We start from the raw sequence: 20,097 nt of genomic DNA, 5'->3' as shown, positions 1-20,097 counted from the left end.
TGCTACAGGACTGAAATGCTGAGAAGGAAGACCAAACTTGTCCCCCAAAAGCTATTGCTAACTAGGTCCACTTCCCCTATATCCTAATAACTTCTCTCTTCCACTACCTCTGTTGGGTAGTGGGCTAAAGGAGAAGTAGAACTCTTATTAAAGGTAGGTTGCAAAAAAAAAAAAATGTATGCCTGTATAAGGCCCCCCACAAAGGGAGGACCTCACCCAAGCCTCAGGAATTCGAAGCCACCCAATAACTCACAAGACACCAAACTTGATGCAATCAGCAATAGGTATATTTCAATCAACGTGTTGAGGTCAAGACCCATAGCCCATGCAGGGGCAATGGGTCTGACCCTGGGGCTTTGGAGACAGAAAGAATTTGAAGCCAAAAACCACAACTCAGGGGGGAAACTACAACCCAGGGGGAGTGAAGGAGGGTTTTTAGAGAGTACCTGTGGAAAGTCCCAGCCCATATTCAGTTTGTGACAGGGTCCAAGGAACAGTCATGGGAAATATTTTGTATAGGCTATTCTCTAAGAGCCTATTTGTAATCAACCATCTATCTTGTGGTCAGCCAAGTTCCTGAAACACAGAGCTCACGACCAAACTGACCTGCACTCTTGGTTCTGCTCAGCCTGCTAGGAGTTTTTGAAAAATTTTAACCCTTTCACCTACAGGGCTGGAGAGATGGCTCAGTGGTTAAGAGCACTGACTGCTCTTCCAGAGGTCCTGAGTTCAATTCCCAGCAACCACATGGTGGCTGACAACCATCTGCAATGAGATCTGACGCCCTCTTCTGGCTTGCCTAAAGACAACTACAGTGTACTCATATATGTAAAATAAATAAATAAAATCTTTTTTTAAAAAAAGGCATTTGTCTCTCCAAGAAGTTCACTTCTTTAAAAAAAAAATGCCTACAAACATATACAAATCAAACTCTAATAAAAAAAAAAACCAGTTTCATAGAAGAAAAGGGAGGAAAAGAAGTAGGAAAATGGGATGTACTACCAGATATGAAGGTGCGGGTCAACCTATTAATAGCAAGTGATTTCAATAGACCATTCTATGCAATAGACCAGTCATCTGGGAAAAAAATAAACAGCGCTATTAAATATAAAATTACACCATTCAGAATGGTCTTAACAGATATCTGTAGAATATGCCACCCAGAACTTTATCAAAAATAGATCATATCCTAGGACAGAAAACAAATCTTAGCCAAGTCAAAATACTAAAATAACTTCATATATCTTATCTGACCATAATGCAATTTAAACTAAAATTAACCACAAACAAATCTGTAGTAAGCACACAGACTTATGAAGAATAAACAACACATTACCGAATGACAAGTGATTCAAAAACATTAAGGAAGGAGTCAAAAATGTCTTGGATCTGGAACTAGATGAAAATACAACAATACAACACAACCAAACCTCTGGGACACGTAGAGAGCAGACGTATGAGTGGGACACATCAAAAGCAGCCCTGTGGGGAACATTTATAGCTCTAAGTTCTTCCACTAAAAAAATCAGAAAATGCCTCTACAAAATGGCTTAATCATGCAACTCAAAAAATTAGGGAAAAACAAACAAACAAAACCCAAGCCCATTAAATGGCAAAACATAATAAAATAGGAGCCAAATTAATGAAATAGAAACAAAGAAAACAATCTAAGAGTTGGTTCTTTAATAAGATAAAGATGGCACACCCTTGGCTCAATTAACCAAAAGAAACAGAGGACCCAAAATAATAGAATCAGAAACAAACAGGGAAACCTTACAAGAGACACCAGAGAAGTTCGAAATATTATCAGGGAACACTTTAAAACCTGTACTCCATTAATTAGGAAAACCAAAAAGAAATGGACAAATTTCTAGATTCCGCCAAACCACCAAAATTAAGCCAAGAAAAAGTCAGCAACATAAACAGACCCATAACAAATGATATTAAAACAGTAAAAAATGCTTCCAAGTAAAATAATAATGAAGTCCAGGCCCAGATGAATTAACAAAAGAATCATCAAGGAAGATCTACAGTCATTAATTTTTAAATTATTTTTAAAAAATAGAAACAAAAGGAGGACTCCAAACTCCTTCTATGAAGCCAATATCACTCTAATACCAAAACCAGGTAATGACAAGACACAGCAAAAAAGAGAAAAACTATAAGCCAATATTCCTGATGAACAAAATTCAAAAATGGTCAATAAAATATTTTCAAACAGAATACAGACGTGTGGGGCAGTGGGCTGTGAGAGGCAGTGGGGTACCCAGTTGAGCCCACTTTGAACCCCAGAGACCCTAAAGGGACAGTAGGAGTTTAGCAGTGCTCTTAGACTCCCTGGTTCCTCTCACTTAGCTTCAGCCCTCCACAGTCCCTCCCACAGAGAGGTCTATGGTCATCAGTCACATAGGAACAGTGCCTCAGGCTCTCCCACATGTAGATGAGGTATCTCCAAGCTCTCAGACCAAGCCAATAGAAGTTACCTGCTGCCAGACCCTAACCTACCCCAAAACTGTATATAAGAATCCTATTGAGGAGAAGTAAAGAGAATCATCCCATTGTCCGAGAGTTTCAGTCACAAGAGCTGTAGCACTACCACTTGGAAAGAGATCTGCTCTCCTGAAGCGCCTTAAGACCCTTCCCGTGCTTCTTGCTACTAAGCCGGCTTCTCACCAGTTCAGCCTGGACTGACTCATCGCAGAGCGACAGGTGCAGCAACTGGAAGCAACTGGGTGGCTGGGTGGCGACAGCAGAGATGCGGGTAGAGGCAGCAGCGAAGACAGAGGAGGTAATTCCCCCTCACTGCTCGCACTCTATCCCCTTGGCCCAAACCCCCGCACCCAGCAGGGCCGCAGATCTTCGTGGAAAGCCTTCCATACCATAACCAAGTTGGCTTTAGCCCTGAAATGCCAACATGCGCAAATCAACTAACATAATAGACCACATAAGTGATCTTTTTTTATTTATATCCCAAATGTTGTACCCTGTCCCACTCTCAAAAAAAAAGTTCTTAAAGACAAAGAGTCACACAATTATCTTAATACATAAAGAAAAAGCCTTTAGCAAAATACAACATGACATCATGATAAAAACAAAAAAGCCCAAGAGAATGTAGCACTAAAGCAAACATACCTAAACACAATAAGAACTATGTATGAGAAACTTACAGCCACAGTCATCCAAAATGGGGAAAAATTTGAAGCCAACCCGCTGAAATCAGGGAGGAGACAGGGCTGCCCACTAATTATCTCCACTCCTCAATGTTGTTCTCAAAGTACTAGCCAGAGCAATAAGACAAAAGAAGAAATTAAAGGGGTGCAAATAGGAAGGTGTGATAGCTATTCTTGGTTGTCAACTACATCCTAAATTAACTTAACTACCTCCCAAAATGGAGTAGAACACCTGTAGGGGAATTCTGCTTATTATGAAGTGGGAAGATCCCTTTCAGACCTTTGAAATAGGAAGACGTGTCTTTAATCTGGACCTGGAGGTAGGAAGATACACTTTTCATCCAGATCTTTTTTTTTTTAAGCTGGAAAAACCCACCTCTAATCTGGGTCATGCCTTCTTCTAGAAGCCTATGTAAGGACACGGAAGATCTTGCTTTTTGTCTGCTTGCTCTTGTCTCCCAAGCAAGTCCATTCCTTTACTGGCATTAGAACCTCATCTTCAGGATTCCAACATATACTGAAGACCAGCTGAGACATCCAGCCTCATGGACCAATTACTGGATTATTGGACTTTCAATTCATAAGCAGTCATTGTTATATTAGCTGGACCACATCCTTAAGTCATTCTAATAGTTTCTCTTTTTATATAGAGAGATTCATTCTATAAATTCTGTTACTCTAGAGAACCCTGGCTAGTACAGAAGGAAAGAAATCAAACTATCACTTTTTACAGACATGATATTATACATGAGAGATCATAAGAAAATATCTACAAACATTCAACACTGTCACCAATATGACAGGATACAGAATCAACTTGCTAAATTAATAGCCCTTCCATAACAGCAACAAACATACAGAGAAGACACTGTGGTCACACTCACATTCACTATAACCACAAGGAAAAGAATGCATTTAGGAATAAACTTAGCCAAGGAGGTAAAAGACCTCTACAGTGAAAACTTTAAATCTCTAAAGAAAGAGATAGAAAAATACACCAAAAAACTGGAAAGCCATCATGCTTATGGATTGATGTCGGAAGCTAGCCCTGCCAGGGCAGGTAAACTGAGGTGGGGCATAGAGTCAATGATTGATCACTCAGCAGACTTTTCTGTTAGAGAACAAAACTTGATTCTCTTGGACCAGCAAGAGACTCCTAAGGCTGTCGAAAACCTCTCTGGAACCACTAGAAAAAGCAGACAAAAAAAAAAAATCACACACACTAACCCACACACATGCACACAAACACACACAAACATTGGTGGATGAAACAAAGCTCCAATGACTTTATTTTTCTCCCTCGGCTTATATATTCAAGAAAAAATCTTTTAAGCAGTATAAAAATTACAATGTGATTACATTCTATTTTCTTCTAGTGAATGATTACAAAAATAATTATTCCTGGGGACCCACATACATTCATGTTTAAGTAACTTGTTATAGGTTAGCAAAGTGTAAGCAAACAAGGTAATTTTCTCAGCCAGATTCTCTTACTGTCAGACTGCAGTTTGCAGTTACCAAGAAAGAATCAATTAGTTTACTATTTATCTTATAAATGGTAATCTTATAAAAGGTCTTTTAAAATCACAAATCTAAACTTTTATATGAAACACAATCAGTCATTTCTACTTGAAATCCTTGGTGTGCACAACTACTCATTAACAGTTTTTTTTTATTAAATCATATCAGGAAGCCAGGGGGAAAATAGGTACAAGAAATTAATCATCACCTTGATCAGCAGCCCAGCTTTAGCAAGAAAGGCGCATCAGCTAGTGCTGGTTGGGCTGCTATCGTTCTTGCTCCCTTAGCTCAAAGAATTCCTTGCTCAATTATCAAAAGTGTACCTTTCTGAATTATTCCCCAAGACTTTTTTATGTCAAAGCCACTATCAAAAACATCTTAATCTAACTCTACTAATGATCTACACGTCTCAATTCTTTTTCGGGGTGGTGGTTGAATCATTAATTTGCCCCAGTAGCAATACTTTGAAAAAAGATCAAACACTATTATTACAAGAGCCATTGCACTGCCCAGTGAGGGTCTGGATACCTCTTTTGGTTTTTATACAACTCATAGATTAGGAGGAACATGACAGCCATGAGGCAACAAGCATAATGATGTTCCATAGCAGCATGAAGTCCTCAGAACCCATAGTCCTCAGGGCTCTGCCTCTCTGAGGCACACCCATTGTAGTTATGCTAACTGGTGGGCCACATTCCATGTGTTCTAATGCTGCTTTGCTTTTTCTCTTACACTCTATTACACAGCATATTGATAGAATTAATATTGTGAAAATGCTTATTCTATCAAAAGCCATTTGCAGATTCAGTACAATCCCAATCAAAATACTCATGTCAGTCTTCACAGAAAGAAAATTTTAAAATAAATAAATAAATAAATAAATAAACTATACTGAAATTTACAGGGAGCTACAAATGACCCCAGAAGCCAAAACAGACTTGGGCAAAAGGAAAAATGCTGGAGAGATCACTATTCCAGACCGAAGGACATAGTATAGAGCCGTAGGAATAAAGCAATATGGTACAGGCATGTAGATCAATGAAACAAAAATCTATGACCCAAAGAGAGTACAAGTAACTACAGCTATTCGGTGTTTGACAAAGATGCCAAAGACAGATGGAGAAAAGAAGCATCTTTAACAAATGGTGCTGGGGAAACTTGCAGGAAAAAAAATGAAATTAGATCGGTATTCTTTACTTTGCACAAAAACTGACTTCAAATGGGTCAACTACCTAAATTCAAAACCTGAAAACACTGAAACTTCCAGGAAAAAAAAAAACATGAACAGAATGGACAGAACCTAGCAGATGAGAAGTACAGGAAAGGACTTTCTGAATAAGGCTCCATTTGCCCAAGAATTAAAGCCAACAGATGACATGTGGGGCTTCATAAAACTGAAAAGTTTCTGCACAGTTAAAAATCAATCCATCCAGTGAAGAGGAAGCCATAGGATGAGGGAGAACCTGTGCCAGCTATGCATCTGACAGCAGCTTAATATGTGGCCTGCATAAAGCATTCAACAAAGAGGAAAATATAATCCATTCAAGATGTGCCTGAGACCTGAACAGAAGTTTTCAAAAGAAGAAATGAAAATGGCTAAGAAATAACTGGAAAACCTTGAATAACAGCAGAAACCAGTAAAGTCAAAGGGGCAGGAATAATAGATGAGGACATAGTGATTTGAGGCTGGGGGAGGAAGGTGGGAAGGCTCTCATTAGGGAGAGGGTAGGGAAAGAAATATAGAAGAAGGAAGGAGGAGAGTAAAAATAACAGTAAGAATGTCTGAAAAGTTATAAGGAATTAATATCTATCTACCTAAAACTATATATAATACATGTAAGCCAAGAACACATATGCATAGTTTAAATATAATCTTCCCATCTGGACTGACTTAAGCTTCCCACAAGCTCCATGGATGACTTAACAGAAACCTCAAAACCAGGTATGAGAAGCCTTTTCTTGAGTGGTTTCTCAGGGCTATCCAAGAGACTCCCAAAATATAAGTTTTTACCACTGTCTGCCTCCCAGATATAGAAGGTATAGTTCCTATTGCTGACGACACCATGCACTTCAGATACAGGACCTGAGCTGCATCTGACCTTAAAGCCTCCTCCCTGAGGACCAGCTTTCAGGGTACCAGAGGTCACCATGCAAACTTCCAAAGGAGGGAAGCAGCTAATAGTCCTAGTCAGCTATGAGGCCAAGTAAGCGGGGCAACAGCCAGCAAGGCATGATGACCCTAAGGGTGCAGTAGTGGTACCCATAGTTTCTCAGTACCCAACAGTTTACTCATTAGATCTATGGCTGATTCAGCGAGAGGAAACCATGCCTGGTACTGGAAACCTAGCCAACTACCCAGGTGAGTGAAGTCATAGATCTTAGAGGTGAATCCACAACCGCTACCTTACTCAACTGGCATACACCCAACTACATTCTAAATATGTACCTTATAATTACAGATTAGTGTCGTCCTCACACCTCAACAAAGAAACTTCTTGCAACCAATGGGAACCATTACAGAAAATCTCAACCAATCAAACTGCAGAGAACAAGAGGGTTTGTGGTGCTCTGTCTCAATTGACTTATCTATAATACAATTCCTACACCAAAGGTTCAAAGGTCACTGTGGAAAAGGAGCATAAAGATTGTAAGAGGCAGAGTAACAGTGAAGTTTGCCATGAGCATGCATGAAGTCTCTTTAACCAGGCTGCTTAAACAAGACCCGAAGGCTGACAACACCGGCAGACATGCTAGTATGAAGGGGGAAGCTCATAGGCCTTGATCCTAGACAAAGAACTACAGGAAACTGGGGAGCACTGAGAACTGGGAAATAGTCTTCCCCAGGGAAGAACCTCTAATTGGATACATCCCCCCCCATGTGTATGAGTCTCTCTCTCTCTCTCTCTCTCTCTCTCTCTCTCTCTCTCTCTCTCTCGTGTGTGACTGTCTCAGTCTCTCTCTCTCTCTGCCTCTCTCTCTCTCTCTCTCTCTCTCTCTCTCTCTCCCCATATATAGCAATAATCTTTTAAAAACAGGCGATAAATTGAAAGAGAACAATGGGATATATGGAATGTAATTATAATTTAATTTTTTAAAACTAATTATGAAAAAAAGAAGATAGAAAACAAACTTTGGCATGTTGGACGTTATTGACCATAGATTTACATTTACATTCTCGTAAGCTGCCACTCACATAAAGAAAACAAAATCAACAAATAGTTCTCTTTTTATGTACTTTGTGCTCTTCAACCTTCAAAAGTTATTTCCGGAAGTTTTTAATTCGAAAAACACCAATTTGTTTTACTATTGTCAATCAAAGAGGCTTAGATGATAAGACAGCAAGAACAACAGACTGGTCACTCATGTACTTCTGTACTCAGGTGTTGGGTAATGGCGGTGGATCTACCCCGCCACGCCACGGGGCTAGGGCTGCTCAGGGAGGCAGAGGAACGGGAAGTCTAACTGCACTCACCCCACACTGGTGCAAGGCAGGTGCCCAGCTATGGAAAGCTGGGGGTACACTGCTCCAGGGGTGGGGGAACGCAGTATGAGGTCGCGGGGGAGATGGAGTTAGCTGGGGAGTGGGGGTGTCCCTGGTCCTGCCAAGAGGCCAGGAACCATCTGGTTCTCTGGCTCTCAGATACCGCTGGAAGCCAAGAAAGAGCTGAGAGCAAGGTGGAGGCCCACGGGCTGGACTAGCCCAAGGCCAGAGGGAAGAGGAGGAGAGCACTTTGGCTGTGCTCCCACGGGTATGAGATTCCTGGGCTCGGCTTGTTGGCTTGTTCTCCGGCAGCTTGCTTGGGTTGGTAGTTGCAATGGCTGGGAACTCAGAGAGGTCTTCTGAGGGAGATTAGATGGTGGTTCTGTAGGTGAAGGCCTTCTCCACTGCTTCCCATGGCGGATCCCGATGAAAGAGAAACAGTCCATGGTTTTAAGGCTTTTATTTTCAGGGCAGAAAGTAGATGAGAAACAGTACCCCCATTTTTCAGGGTGGGCCTGAGGTTAAATACCTTTTGCAGGGAGGAGGGGCTGGGAAGGAAAGCTTAATTGGCTAAGGCCTTCTGGCCTTTAGGTACTTCATTAATACAGAGATCTGTCTTGAGGCTACTGGCCTGTAGTCAAGTCTTCTACCTGTGAGGAGGCTAGGGGCGTTGCCCTACATGACTGAAGGACACAATTCTGTGGAAGGCTGGGGCCTCGTGTCAGGGACCTGGAGTCTGGGAGCACGGCAAAGGCCTACCTCTTGCAGGGAACCCTTCAGGGTCACCTGAGGGGTCACCAGGGTTTCAAACCTAGCTCCATCAGAAATCAGGCTGCCTTTCACGGTCCCACACTCAGGCGTTATGTGTCACCTAGAATTATGTGCTTCAAACCAAATAGAAAATACATGAAATGAAAAAGCTCTTAAAGTAAGGTTGCATCAAGTTTAAAAGTCTCTAAGAAATAGAAGAAAATAATTATATCTCTTTGGACATCTGAGGAATACAGAAATTGTACCCAGCAATGCTGCCACCTGGTGGTAGCTGGCACTGCCTCTGATAGACGTTGGAATTCAAAGATCCTGTTATTTGAATTCAGTGCACCTGCTGAGATCACCTCATGGGACAGTCAGGGTGTCCAACAGGAACTTGGGCAACTGGAGGCTAAAATCTTTGATTCTCATATTGAATCATATGAGAAGATATATCCAGTTCTTTGAGATGAAATCGTTGTTCCCTAACTGAAGAGCCGTCTTTTAACAGTGGGGATATCAAAATTAAGAACAGAAATACTGAAGATTCTTGGATTCTCTGTGGGTATCTCAAGTTTCTGTGCAGCTTGCCAGCAGGAGCCTGTGCTGTGCTGTCTTTTCCAAAGTTGTTTGCAAAACTTAACAGGAGTCCTGTTCCCCTCCAAAGCACAGGGAGGGAAGACTGAATGGGCCATTGTAAGAAACTCTGGCTCCAAACTCCAAGACACCTCAATGGTAGCTGTCCTCTTGTCCTTTCCAAAGCTCTCGGTTAACATCATACTGTCACTCACGCATTCACAATTAGACAAGATTGGGTCACATTCAAGGCAATATGGCTGGCCATAGACTGCTTTCACAATTAGAAAGGCTGATTTCTCCTCTCTACCATGGCTGATCATTCCAGAAAGACCACTTTTTTGCTTCATCTTTTAGAATCCCCACTACATGAGGACGTTCTCATTGCCAAACCCAAGCATCTTTCCAGACTCATTAACCACCACCTGCTTCCACACAGCATGAAGATGTCAATCAATCTCTAGCAAGGTGTCATTTCCTGGCCGTCACTGCAGTCTCAGTTGTTATTAAATCTGTCCCTGTTGGCTTCTGGCTTTTATCCACAATAAGATAATGTCTCTTCTGTTCCTTCTCTGTGACAGTAGCTTCTAAAACAGAATGGTAATGGATTGATTTCATAAACTTCCTATCTTTTGTGAACACTTAGAGATCCCCCAGAGCAAACACTCCCTTTCTAAAATCCAACCACAACATAAAGTGTTTGTTTCATTGACTTAGTAGCATCCTGTGTGACCTGACCTTCCCAACACCAGTGACTGGGGAATGTAATCCTGCAAACCTCTGCAGTCATCACCTGCCTGCAAGTAGGGAAAATGCAGGTTAGAGAACCAGTTCAGGAAGCATTCCAGCTGACAGGATTTTCACTTAGCAGAACCTTAAATTGTCTTCTTCGTTGGTATTTTTTTTTTTTTTTTAGTTTATCCAAAATCACAAAGCAGGTTAATAATGACTCAAGTTACAACCTCTGAATATTTGAATGTGAGATGTCTGCATTTATGGTTTCTGTGTACACATTCATGTATTGTGTCCATGGGTGCATGTGTGTGGCCTGTGATGGTCAGACATCAACCTCAAGTATTGGTCCTTGGGAGAAGTCCACCTTGGTGTTTTTTGAGTCTCTCCCTTGACCTGGAAAATAACAACCAAACTAGTTTGGCAGGCCAGTGAGCACCAGAGATCCACCTTTCTCTTCCTCCCCAGTGCTGGGATTGCAAACATTTGCTGTGGGGTCCTTTCTAAGTGGGTTCAGCATTTTCCTGCCTGAGTCATCTTCCCAACCAGTGACACGGCCTTTGTGACATGAGTGGCTTCTAGCCCTTTCTTGTTTCTTCATGTCAGCCAATGATAACCTAAAACACTCTATACCTGAGAACCCAGTGGCTAAACTGGGCTGTAAATCAGTTAGGAAATCTTCACTCTCCTTCCCTGTCCTCCATTACAGTCCTACAACCTCATCCCCAGTCCTGGAGCAGACTGCTTGCAGGAGCTGGTCCTCTCCCTCTATCTCTATTCCCTGGGAACTCCACCAAACCTTGCAATGGACCTAGCTTTCCTCCATCCCCTGGACCCTCTCAGCCCCATCTTCCACCCTTTTCTAGCCAATTCCTATTCTTTTGTGTCTGCTATTGATAACCAGAACACATTCTACCAGGGACCCCCAGTAGCCATCCTGGACCTGAACTCATGGAGGTAATTTCCACTCTCCTCCTTGCCCTACATTACAATCTCTTAAGTCTTACCCTTAGTTCTGTATCAGGGGTGTGTCCTCCTACCTTACCTCCATCCCCCAGGGACTCCGCAAAGGTTTGTAATAAACCCAGGTTTTACCTTTCCCATGCCCTTCTATCCACTCCTGATACCCAGAAACACTTTCTACCAGGAACCCTAAGTGGCCTCATCTGGCAGGGACTCCCATAAGTAAGCCCCACTATCTCTCCTGTCTTCTATTATTATCTCTTCAGTCTCACCTTCAGCCCAGTAACAACTTACTTGCAGGTGCCCCTGCTCCCACCTCTACTTCCCACATTGGAGACTCCAGCTCTTGGTTAGGACTCAGAGTCCTCCCAGCCCTTTTATCCCAAAGGTCACTCCAAATAATGATTTGCCTCACTGCAACATACTTGCAAGATCTCTTCCTAAACACCTCCAGCTCCCTGCGGAATGACCTCTGGGTGTGAACAAGATTTCCTCAATTCTTCCCTGAAGCTTCTCTCAGCCTTTTCTCTTAGTTCACCTCTGTTCCTTCCAGCTATCACTAAACTACAAAGCACACCCTATCATAACTCTCATATGTTCCTAAGATCCAGAGAAGCCAACAGAAACAAAGGACTGGAACACTCACCCAACAAGGATAAGACCAAACAGCAACCTAGAATCACATCAATCATTTCAAACCCAAATGCCTGCATTCCGATGCAAAAACACAATAACAGCCAAGATAATATGCCCCTACCCACATCCAGTAATCCTACAATAGGCCTTGAGCAATGCAGTATAGCTGAAGCACTGGGACTCCAAAGTAGCTATTATGAATATGTTCAAAGACCTTAAAGATGATACAAATAAGTTCCTTAATGAAGCCTTTGAAAACAAATTAGAGAAATAAAATAATGAAAACTATTCACGACATAAAAGTAGAATTTAACAAAAAAAATAGAATTACTAAAGTAAAGTAAGAAATATGTAATTGTAAAATTTAGAAAGTTGAACAAAAACCTTGTAGATAAGCTTCACTAAAAGAATACAAAACATAGAAAACCAACTTAAGACAAGGGAGAAGAAATGGATACCTCAATCAAAGAAAATGTCAAATTTTTAAAAATCCAGAAATAAGATATCTAGGAAACATGGGATACTGTGAAAAGACCAAGTCTATGAATAATAAAAAAATAGAAGAATAAGAAATCTAGACCAAAAGTACTAAAAATGTTTTCAACAAAACTATGTAAAAAAAAAATTTCCCTAACCTAAACAAAGAGAGACCTCTATCAAGTAAAGTACAAAAAGCATAGAGAACACCAAATAGACAAAGCTTGAAAAGAAATTACAGAACTGGAAAATAAATTACTCACAATAACCAAAATACTAAATGTACAAAGAAAGAATATCAGAAGCTGCAAGAGAAAAAGACCAAATACATATAAAGGCAGATCCAAAAGAATAACACCTGGTTTCTTAACGATTATTCCAAAAACCAGAAGTACTTGGATAGAGGTTCTACAAACGCTGAGAGACCAGAGTTGCCAGGTGAGAATACTATATCCCCCATCACAATTGTAAAACATTTAATCACAGTAGCCAGAGAAAGAAAAACTTTCCATGAAAAACCAGATTTAGAAAGTATCAATTTACAGAAGTAGCCAACACAAGGCCCTAGAAGAAAACTTCAACCTAAGAAAGTTAACCACATCCAAGAAAACACAAAGAATAAATAATCCCACACCAGCCAATCCAAAGGGGATGGGAAGAGGCCTACACCATAACAACAAAATCACAGGAACCAACACTTCTCATTGTTAACTCTCAACATCAATAGTCTCAATTTACCAATAAAAAAAATAGACTAAGAGATTGGATTAGAAAACAGGGTCCATCTTTGTCTTGCATCTAAGAAACACACTTTACCCTCAAGGATAGACATCAACTCAGGGTAAATGGTGGCAAAATGGACCCAAGAAGCAGGCCAGTGTAGCCATTTTAATATCTGACAAAAATAGACTTCAAATCAAAACTAATCAGAAGTGATAGATAAGAATACAACAAACTCACCAAAAAATAGGAATATTATAATTTTAAACATTTATGCATCAAACAAGAGGACATTCAACTTCATAAGAAAATTTAAAAAAACACACACTGCTTCAGCTAAAAATCATATATTGACACAGTGAAAGTGGATGAGTTTATTACTTCACTAGCACCAAAAGACAGGTCATTCAGGAAAAAAGGATTAAACAAAAAGATGCTTGAATTAAATAACATCATAAATCAAAAGGACCTAAAAGATAGCTATAGAACATTTAACCCAAACAAAAGAAATATACTTTCTTCTCACAATTTTCTGGAACTTTCTCCAAAATAGATCACATATATGAAAACAAAGCAAGTCTTGACAGATATATATATATATATAAATGAAGCTGGAATGGAAGAAGTAAACAGAAAAGGAGATTTAAACAGAGGGAGGATTAAGAGAGAAAATCCAGGGAGAGACAGCTAACATTAAAGGTCATTTCAGGGGTCATAAGAAAACCTATGATAGTTGATGCTTCTTTTAAAAAACTAATATATATTCGTGTGTGTGTGTGTGTGTGTGTGTGTGTGTGTGTGTGTGTGTGCGCGCGCTTTGTTTTATTCTAATTTATTTGGCTTTTTTGCCTATTTTCAAAATAGAAAGAAGGCATAGAGTTGGATGACTAAGAAGGTAGGGAGGATCTGGGAGGAAATGGGGGAGGAGAAATCATGATCAAAATATATTGTAAGAAAAATCATTTTCAATATGAAATTATTATAATGATTCTGTTTTCTTTTTATGGTTCTATATTTAGCAAAAGATTCTGGCTACTACTAATACACAAAAGAAAGTTATCAGCTGTAGGCTGGAGAGGTGGCTCAGTGGTAAAGACTGCATACTATTCTTGTAGGTGACACAAGCTTTGTACCCAGCACCCACTTCGGGTGGTTCATAACCACTGTAACTCCAAATCCAGAAAGAGCTGACACCTCTGGCCTCTGTGGCCACCTGCACAGATCCATACAGAGACATACACATAATTTATTTTTTTATCTTTAAATTAAAATTAGTTGCCAGTTTATATTAGTGGAAATAGATCTCCTAACAAAGGACTCGATATGAATAGAACAGAACTTTTCCATTGATAATCCTTTCCCCATATGAGGAATAATGGATGATAAGCAAACAGTGATGAGGGAAAGCTGCCACGAACAAAGGCAGGGCACACAAGTGATGCTCTTTGGTAGATGCCATGCAGGAAAAGCTGCAGTGGGCAACTGGGCTTCCTGGAGACAGTCCACCACTTTGCACAGCTGTGATGGGTGTACCCTGAAGAGGCTCAGACCCAGGGGCTTCGTCCCAGGATTGCTTCTTGCTACTCATGTGCATTCTCATGTTTGTTATTGCTGTATTCCTTATATATCTGCCCTGGTGTGATAAGTCATGAGAAGACCCTCACGGCCTACAGCCTGCTGTGATTACCTCTTGGGTGATAGCACACTCTGTTGGACCTGAATTTCTTGATCTTATGATGTTGGGGAATGGCTACAGGTTTCAGTGTGCACCATGTAAAGGAAGGTCATGAACAAAAAGTAGGTAATTTCATTGTGAATGTAAGAACAGAGAATAGATGATTAGCCAGTTTAGCTGACCAAGACGTCAAAAATAAGACATAAGATAGATAACCTGTTTCTTAGTAAATACAAATTGTCATCAGCTAAGTATAGGGGAAAACTTGCTTCTGTAGACTTGGATTTCTTAAACTTTGTTAATCTATGGCATGAAAAGTATTGCTTTGTGGTTACAATAAACTTGTGGAGAGAAAGATAGATGAGGAATGTATGGTTATGGTTATGTATAAGTCCTAAAAGAAGAATATGTAATCAATAATCCTGTTTCAATTCCCCTTTGTGTGATGACTTTAATCTGTGTTTTGAAGAATATGTTTTTGTGGTGATTGTTTTTAGAAAATTTGTAACTAGTGGCTATGAGGTAATGTTCTTCTTACAAAGTAACCTTTCTCTTAGGGTGTATAAAATGGCTAAGGGAAAAATAAAGTTATTGGAGCCTGCTTGTTGTAACTTGCTTTACTTCATCCACTCAGTGTGTGTGTGTGTGTGTGTGTGTGTGTGTGTGTGTCTGTGTGTGTTTCTGTGTGTCTGTGTGTGTGTATCTGTGTGTGTGTGTGTGTCTGTGTGTGTGTGTCTGTGTGTTTCTGTGTGTCTGTGTGTGTGTATCTGTGTGTGTGTGTGTCTGTGTGTGTGTCTGTGTGTGTTTCTGTGTGTCTGTGTGTGTGTGTGTCTGTGTGTGTGTGTGTCTGTGTGTGTGTGTGTGTCTTTGTGTGTGTCTGTGTGTGTTTCTGTGTGTCTGTGTGTGTTTCTGTGTGTCTGTGTGTCTGTGTGTCTGTGTGTGTGTGTCTGTGTGTGTGTGTGTCTGTGTGTGTGTGTCTGTGTGTGTTTCTGTGTGTCTGTGTGTGTGTATCTGTGTGTGTGTGTCTGTGTGTGTGTCTGTGTGTGTGTGTGTCTGTGTGTGTGTGTGTGTGTGTCTGTGTGTGTGTGTCTGTGTGTGTGTGTGTGTGTCTGTGTGTGTGTGTCTGTGTGTGTGTGTCTGTGTGTGTGTGTGTGTGTGTGTCTGTGTGTGTGTGTCTGTGTGTGTGTGTGTCTGTGTGTGTGTGTCTGTCTGTGTGTGTGTGTCTGTCTGTGTGTGTGTGTGTGTGTGTGTGTGTGTGTGTGTGTGTGTGTGTGTGTGACTTTCCTCCCTCTTTCTTTTCTCTAGTCACTGGCTGCCATCGGCAGGCCCCATTGTTTGCCATATGAACCAACCCTGTCAGCTCTGCTAGTGCTGACTCCTGTCAGCTGCTATTAGCACTGACCCCAACTGTGGATGCCACCCTTGGCTGTTCTCTATTAAGTCTGCGATGTCTAAGCTGGCATTTGACAACTATTGATTCTACCTGCATGGGTACGAGAGATGCAGGCTTCTTTAACAATATTTATACATGGTCTTAAACAATAAGATGGGCAGAAAAGATATAATCACTGGGGGTCCCCAACCATGTACCTAGCCAAGGAAACAAACAGATAGCTCCAGGTTCCATGAGAGATCCTGTATCGAGAGAATAAAACAGAGAGTAATAGAGCAGGAAAGGATTTTTCATCAAAAAGACAAATGAAGGGTCCCTGCAGTGTCATTTTCAACTCATGACTTTATATTTCTGTAGAAAGATCAAGAAGTAAGATGTTGATGTCTGGGATGAGTTATACTTTCTGCACTTACATTCATTAAATAATGAAGAACTGAGGCGTGGTGGGAGAAAGAATTTTGTAGAAGCAGTATTTTGTAGAAGCATGGCTCTAGCAAAGAATGAAACCTCACTCCCCTGCAGTATTTCATCCCAATGGCAGTGACACTTCAACAAACAATCACACAATTACTGGGCTTTATACACCAAAAGAAAATCAACATGGAATATTCTGGAAACTCAGAAATTACTTTGCAGAACTGTGGCCAATCTTCTCATCATCTTGTACTGTCTGTAAACTATGGGCTATCACTGCCTTCTATGTCCCAGATGTCAGCACAAGAAATTTGATTTGTCTCTGTGGTGGCTTGGTTATTTGTATCACTCATTCCTGCCATTCTGGCTGCTGATTCACAGGTCCAGTCACACATAGATATATATATGCCCCAGTATATTTAAAAATATATGCGGTGGCCAAACAATAAATTTGATAACTTCTTTGAACACAGGACAAGAGGAAAAACAATCTGAATAAAATGACATTTCACAAAGTGTCAACAAGAAGGGTGAAATATTCCCTGAGAAAATTGCACTGCAGAGGTGCACATGCCCATAACTACTCTATTAAGTATGAAGTTGAGCAATGGCTACTGAACTGCTCAGCTGAATCACTAAACTTTGCTCAGGCTTCAACCGGCTTTATTTCAAAGCTGGAGTAATGCAGACTGGATTTTCATTTTTAAGACCAAACTCACTCCTCCGGTTGTTCTCAAGCTGTAGGGACAGAAGAAAACACAACTCTCTGTGATAGACTATATAATGATCCCCAGATACTCCCAAGTCCTAAACTCCAATCTTATGAATATGTTATAGTACATGGTAAAAAGAACTTCACACATATGGTTAAGTTGGTGACCTTTCAATGAGATCCTTGAAAGAGGGGAGCAGCTGTCTTTGGACAAAGAGGACTTGTGACAAGGGAAGTTGAGTGATTTACTCTGAGACATTCAGTTCATGTAACCATTGAAGATGGAAGGAGAAGGAGAAGTTATTATCTCCTAAATATTCTAGAAAGCAGGGAAGTTTTTCTGACACCTTCATTTTAGCCAGTAAATAATTTCCCAACATCCACAACTATAACCTGTGGTTTTATGACCTAGAAGACTATGTACTTTCTTGTTATAGCAGCAATAGAAAGTAGATACATCCTCTTTTACCATTTTCTGGTTACTATTAAACCCTAAGGACAAGATTCCACAGCCACAACCATGAATACTGGGTTTAAAGAATGCAGAGCAAATATATCCAATATAAAGTGAGTGGAAAGGCTACGACTTCAAATGCCTTGATTTTTCTATGAAACATCGGAAAAAAAGATGGCAAATACATACTGAGCAAAGGGCAGAGAGGCTAGGGAGCAGAGGGGTGCGGAGGGTACTGCATATATGTCTTACAGATGATAGAAAGTAGATTCAGTGTTGTTTTCAGTTCAGTGACACAAACTATGAAAGTTAATTTTCAGCAGTAAGTAGTAGGCATGGCCCAACCCTTTAAAATATTCCCACAGTTGTGAACAATAAATACTGTACCAGAAAAAGAGCCACATGGAGACTCTACATCAGCTAAAGCAACAGACAGTGGTGGCTTAGATGAAGTAAGAGTAAATTCTGGAGATTGATGGGACATACTTTATAAAAGAATGAGCAGATTCCTTATATGTTTAGTACAGGCAGTGGAGAGACTGGTGAAGGCACTCAAGCTGGAAAGACATTGAGAGGACAGATGGGATATGGTATAAATATTATGGTTGTGTTCAAAATTAAGAAGCTCCTGGGAGATGAATGTGGACATATGAAGTACACAGCTAAGCATGCATGTGTGGGTGTGCAAGCCCAGAATCCAGACAAGCAGACAGGCAAGCGCATTCTGTTCCTGGCGGTTTGGAGATAGTCATGCCAATAAAGAACTTGTGATGTTTAGGACTGAATCCATCCCTACTAAGAACACCTTTTATCTGTCCATATAAGTTTCTACTAAAGCTTAAACATCAGGGCTGAAAACAAGTTCCATACATCACTGAAACTTGTAATGTGAGAACACCCTGTTTGAATTCACATAAATACAAATTATATTGCCTTTTAGAAAGAATAGAGAAAAACAATTTAACATCTAATTACATTTTAAAAAGAAGCACAGATGGATATTTTTACTTCAATATCATTCCACATTTTGGTAGACTTTTCAGGAAAAAAAGGGAGAATTTAAAGCTGTGCAGTCCAACAACTAAATAGAGATGAGATAATAAGAATTGTAGCCATCAGAAGTCTTTATTTTTCTTTCCTTCCATGAGCAAGCCTTGCTGTGTGACATTGGGAAACTGTATAAAATTCTGGACTCTCATTTTTAAATGGCTGTCTGACCCAGCAAGCAAATTGATTTGTCCATGTATCACATCTGCTGAGTTTGCGATGTTAGTGGAGGTGGGGGATTATCAGCCAGCCTTCCTTCTAGAAACAGCAGAAGTCAGCAATTTCTCAGTTCTGAAGTCTGGCAGCCAAGACCTTCCTTGTCCTTCCAAATACAGGAAGTTGAGAAGGCACAGAGCATCCTCTCTGTTCAGGTTGTTATCGCTCATATGTGGGAAAATGGGGAAAAAGAAAGCCTTCAGAACAATTATAGAGCCTTTTTTGTTTTATACTAGGGTTAAAATTTTAAAGTAAAAAAGAAAGCAGTCATTCTGTCACATTTGCCCAGTAGGTCTCAATCTAATTCTTAATTTATGTCAATTTTTAAAATAAATAAAATATTCTCTAAGTGGAGTCAAGCAACTCTATTACTCACTCTCCTCCCACAAAGTGGTTTTTACCTGAAGCAGATGGAGAGTTTCCTGCCCACTCCACTGAATTATCCATGGTCGTTTTCTTAGAAAAGATTCTCCCTCTTGTGTAACTGAAAGCCCAAACACAGGGAAAGTTATCTTACTTATATTAGCAGATGTTTAACACTGCACACTATTAGTAGGTACATTAAAAAGCTGAGTTTAAACACATAAGTTTATAAATGACAGCAATACTTTAATGACACACTCACACATGGCATATATTGTGAGGAACATTAAGCTGACACTCCAGGAACATCCCAGCTTATGATTCCAGATGGATGAAAGATAATGAAAAAAAGCACTGAAATAATTATTTTATCCATGTTGTCATAATTCTATAATGGTAATGGCAGGATGCCAGCAAAAATGCACTAGAGAAACTAGCCTTGAGTTTAAGTTACCAATGATAGCCTGTAAAATGAGTATTTAACCAGTCATTCTCAAGCTGTGACCACTATTACTAGACACCAGAATCTGAGGGATCTAGCATGGCAAATAAGAAGTATTATTAGACATTGTATGACTAGCTTTACCCACCAGAGCTATTGTCTATGAATCCCCACATGATACCAAGACTTATTCATCAGCTGTACACTGAACACATTGTCTAAACATGTGTCTTCAAATGTTGGCTGATTACAAAAACATGCAATAGCATACACTATACTAAAATCTACCAGAAACTGTTATTGGGCTGCTGAAGCCCCAAAATCTGTATTTTGGTTAATAACTAGGATAATCTTT

At 40.2% G+C, this 20,097-nt stretch overlaps 1 protein-coding gene across 11 annotated transcripts in view; it reads right to left on the bottom strand.

Moving 5' to 3' along the window:
- The window catches only part of LOC143434297 (uncharacterized), a 118,191-nt gene that overhangs the window by 68,265 nt on the left and 29,829 nt on the right, over nucleotides 1-20,097 (bottom strand). For 7 of the 11 annotated variants that reach the window (XR_013103688.1, XR_013103689.1, XR_013103691.1 and 4 more), the window contains 3 exons: nucleotides 19,339-19,421; nucleotides 17,129-17,246; nucleotides 7,754-10,085 (listed from right to left, as the gene is read on the bottom strand). The exons of 1 other annotated variant lie outside the window; for it this stretch is intronic. Coding sequence is in view for 2 of the 10 variants with exons in the window: in XM_076912613.1 (XP_076768728.1) it covers nucleotides 19,339-19,421 (83 nt within the window). In the remaining 8 variants the exon portion in view is untranslated. Of the gene's footprint in view, nucleotides 1-7,753; nucleotides 10,086-17,128; nucleotides 17,247-19,338; nucleotides 19,422-20,097 lie in introns of those variants that run through there. 3 more of the 11 variants (XR_013103695.1, XM_076912613.1, XM_076912612.1) reach the window with 1 other exon arrangement.

The sequence above is a fragment of the Arvicanthis niloticus genome, chromosome 14 (genome assembly GCF_011762505.2).
Source record: "Arvicanthis niloticus isolate mArvNil1 chromosome 14, mArvNil1.pat.X, whole genome shotgun sequence".
NCBI classification, from domain to species: domain Eukaryota; kingdom Metazoa; phylum Chordata; class Mammalia; order Rodentia; family Muridae; genus Arvicanthis; species Arvicanthis niloticus.
The sequence above is the reverse complement of the archived record's forward strand: the minus strand, read 5'-3'. Positions and strand labels throughout refer to the sequence as shown.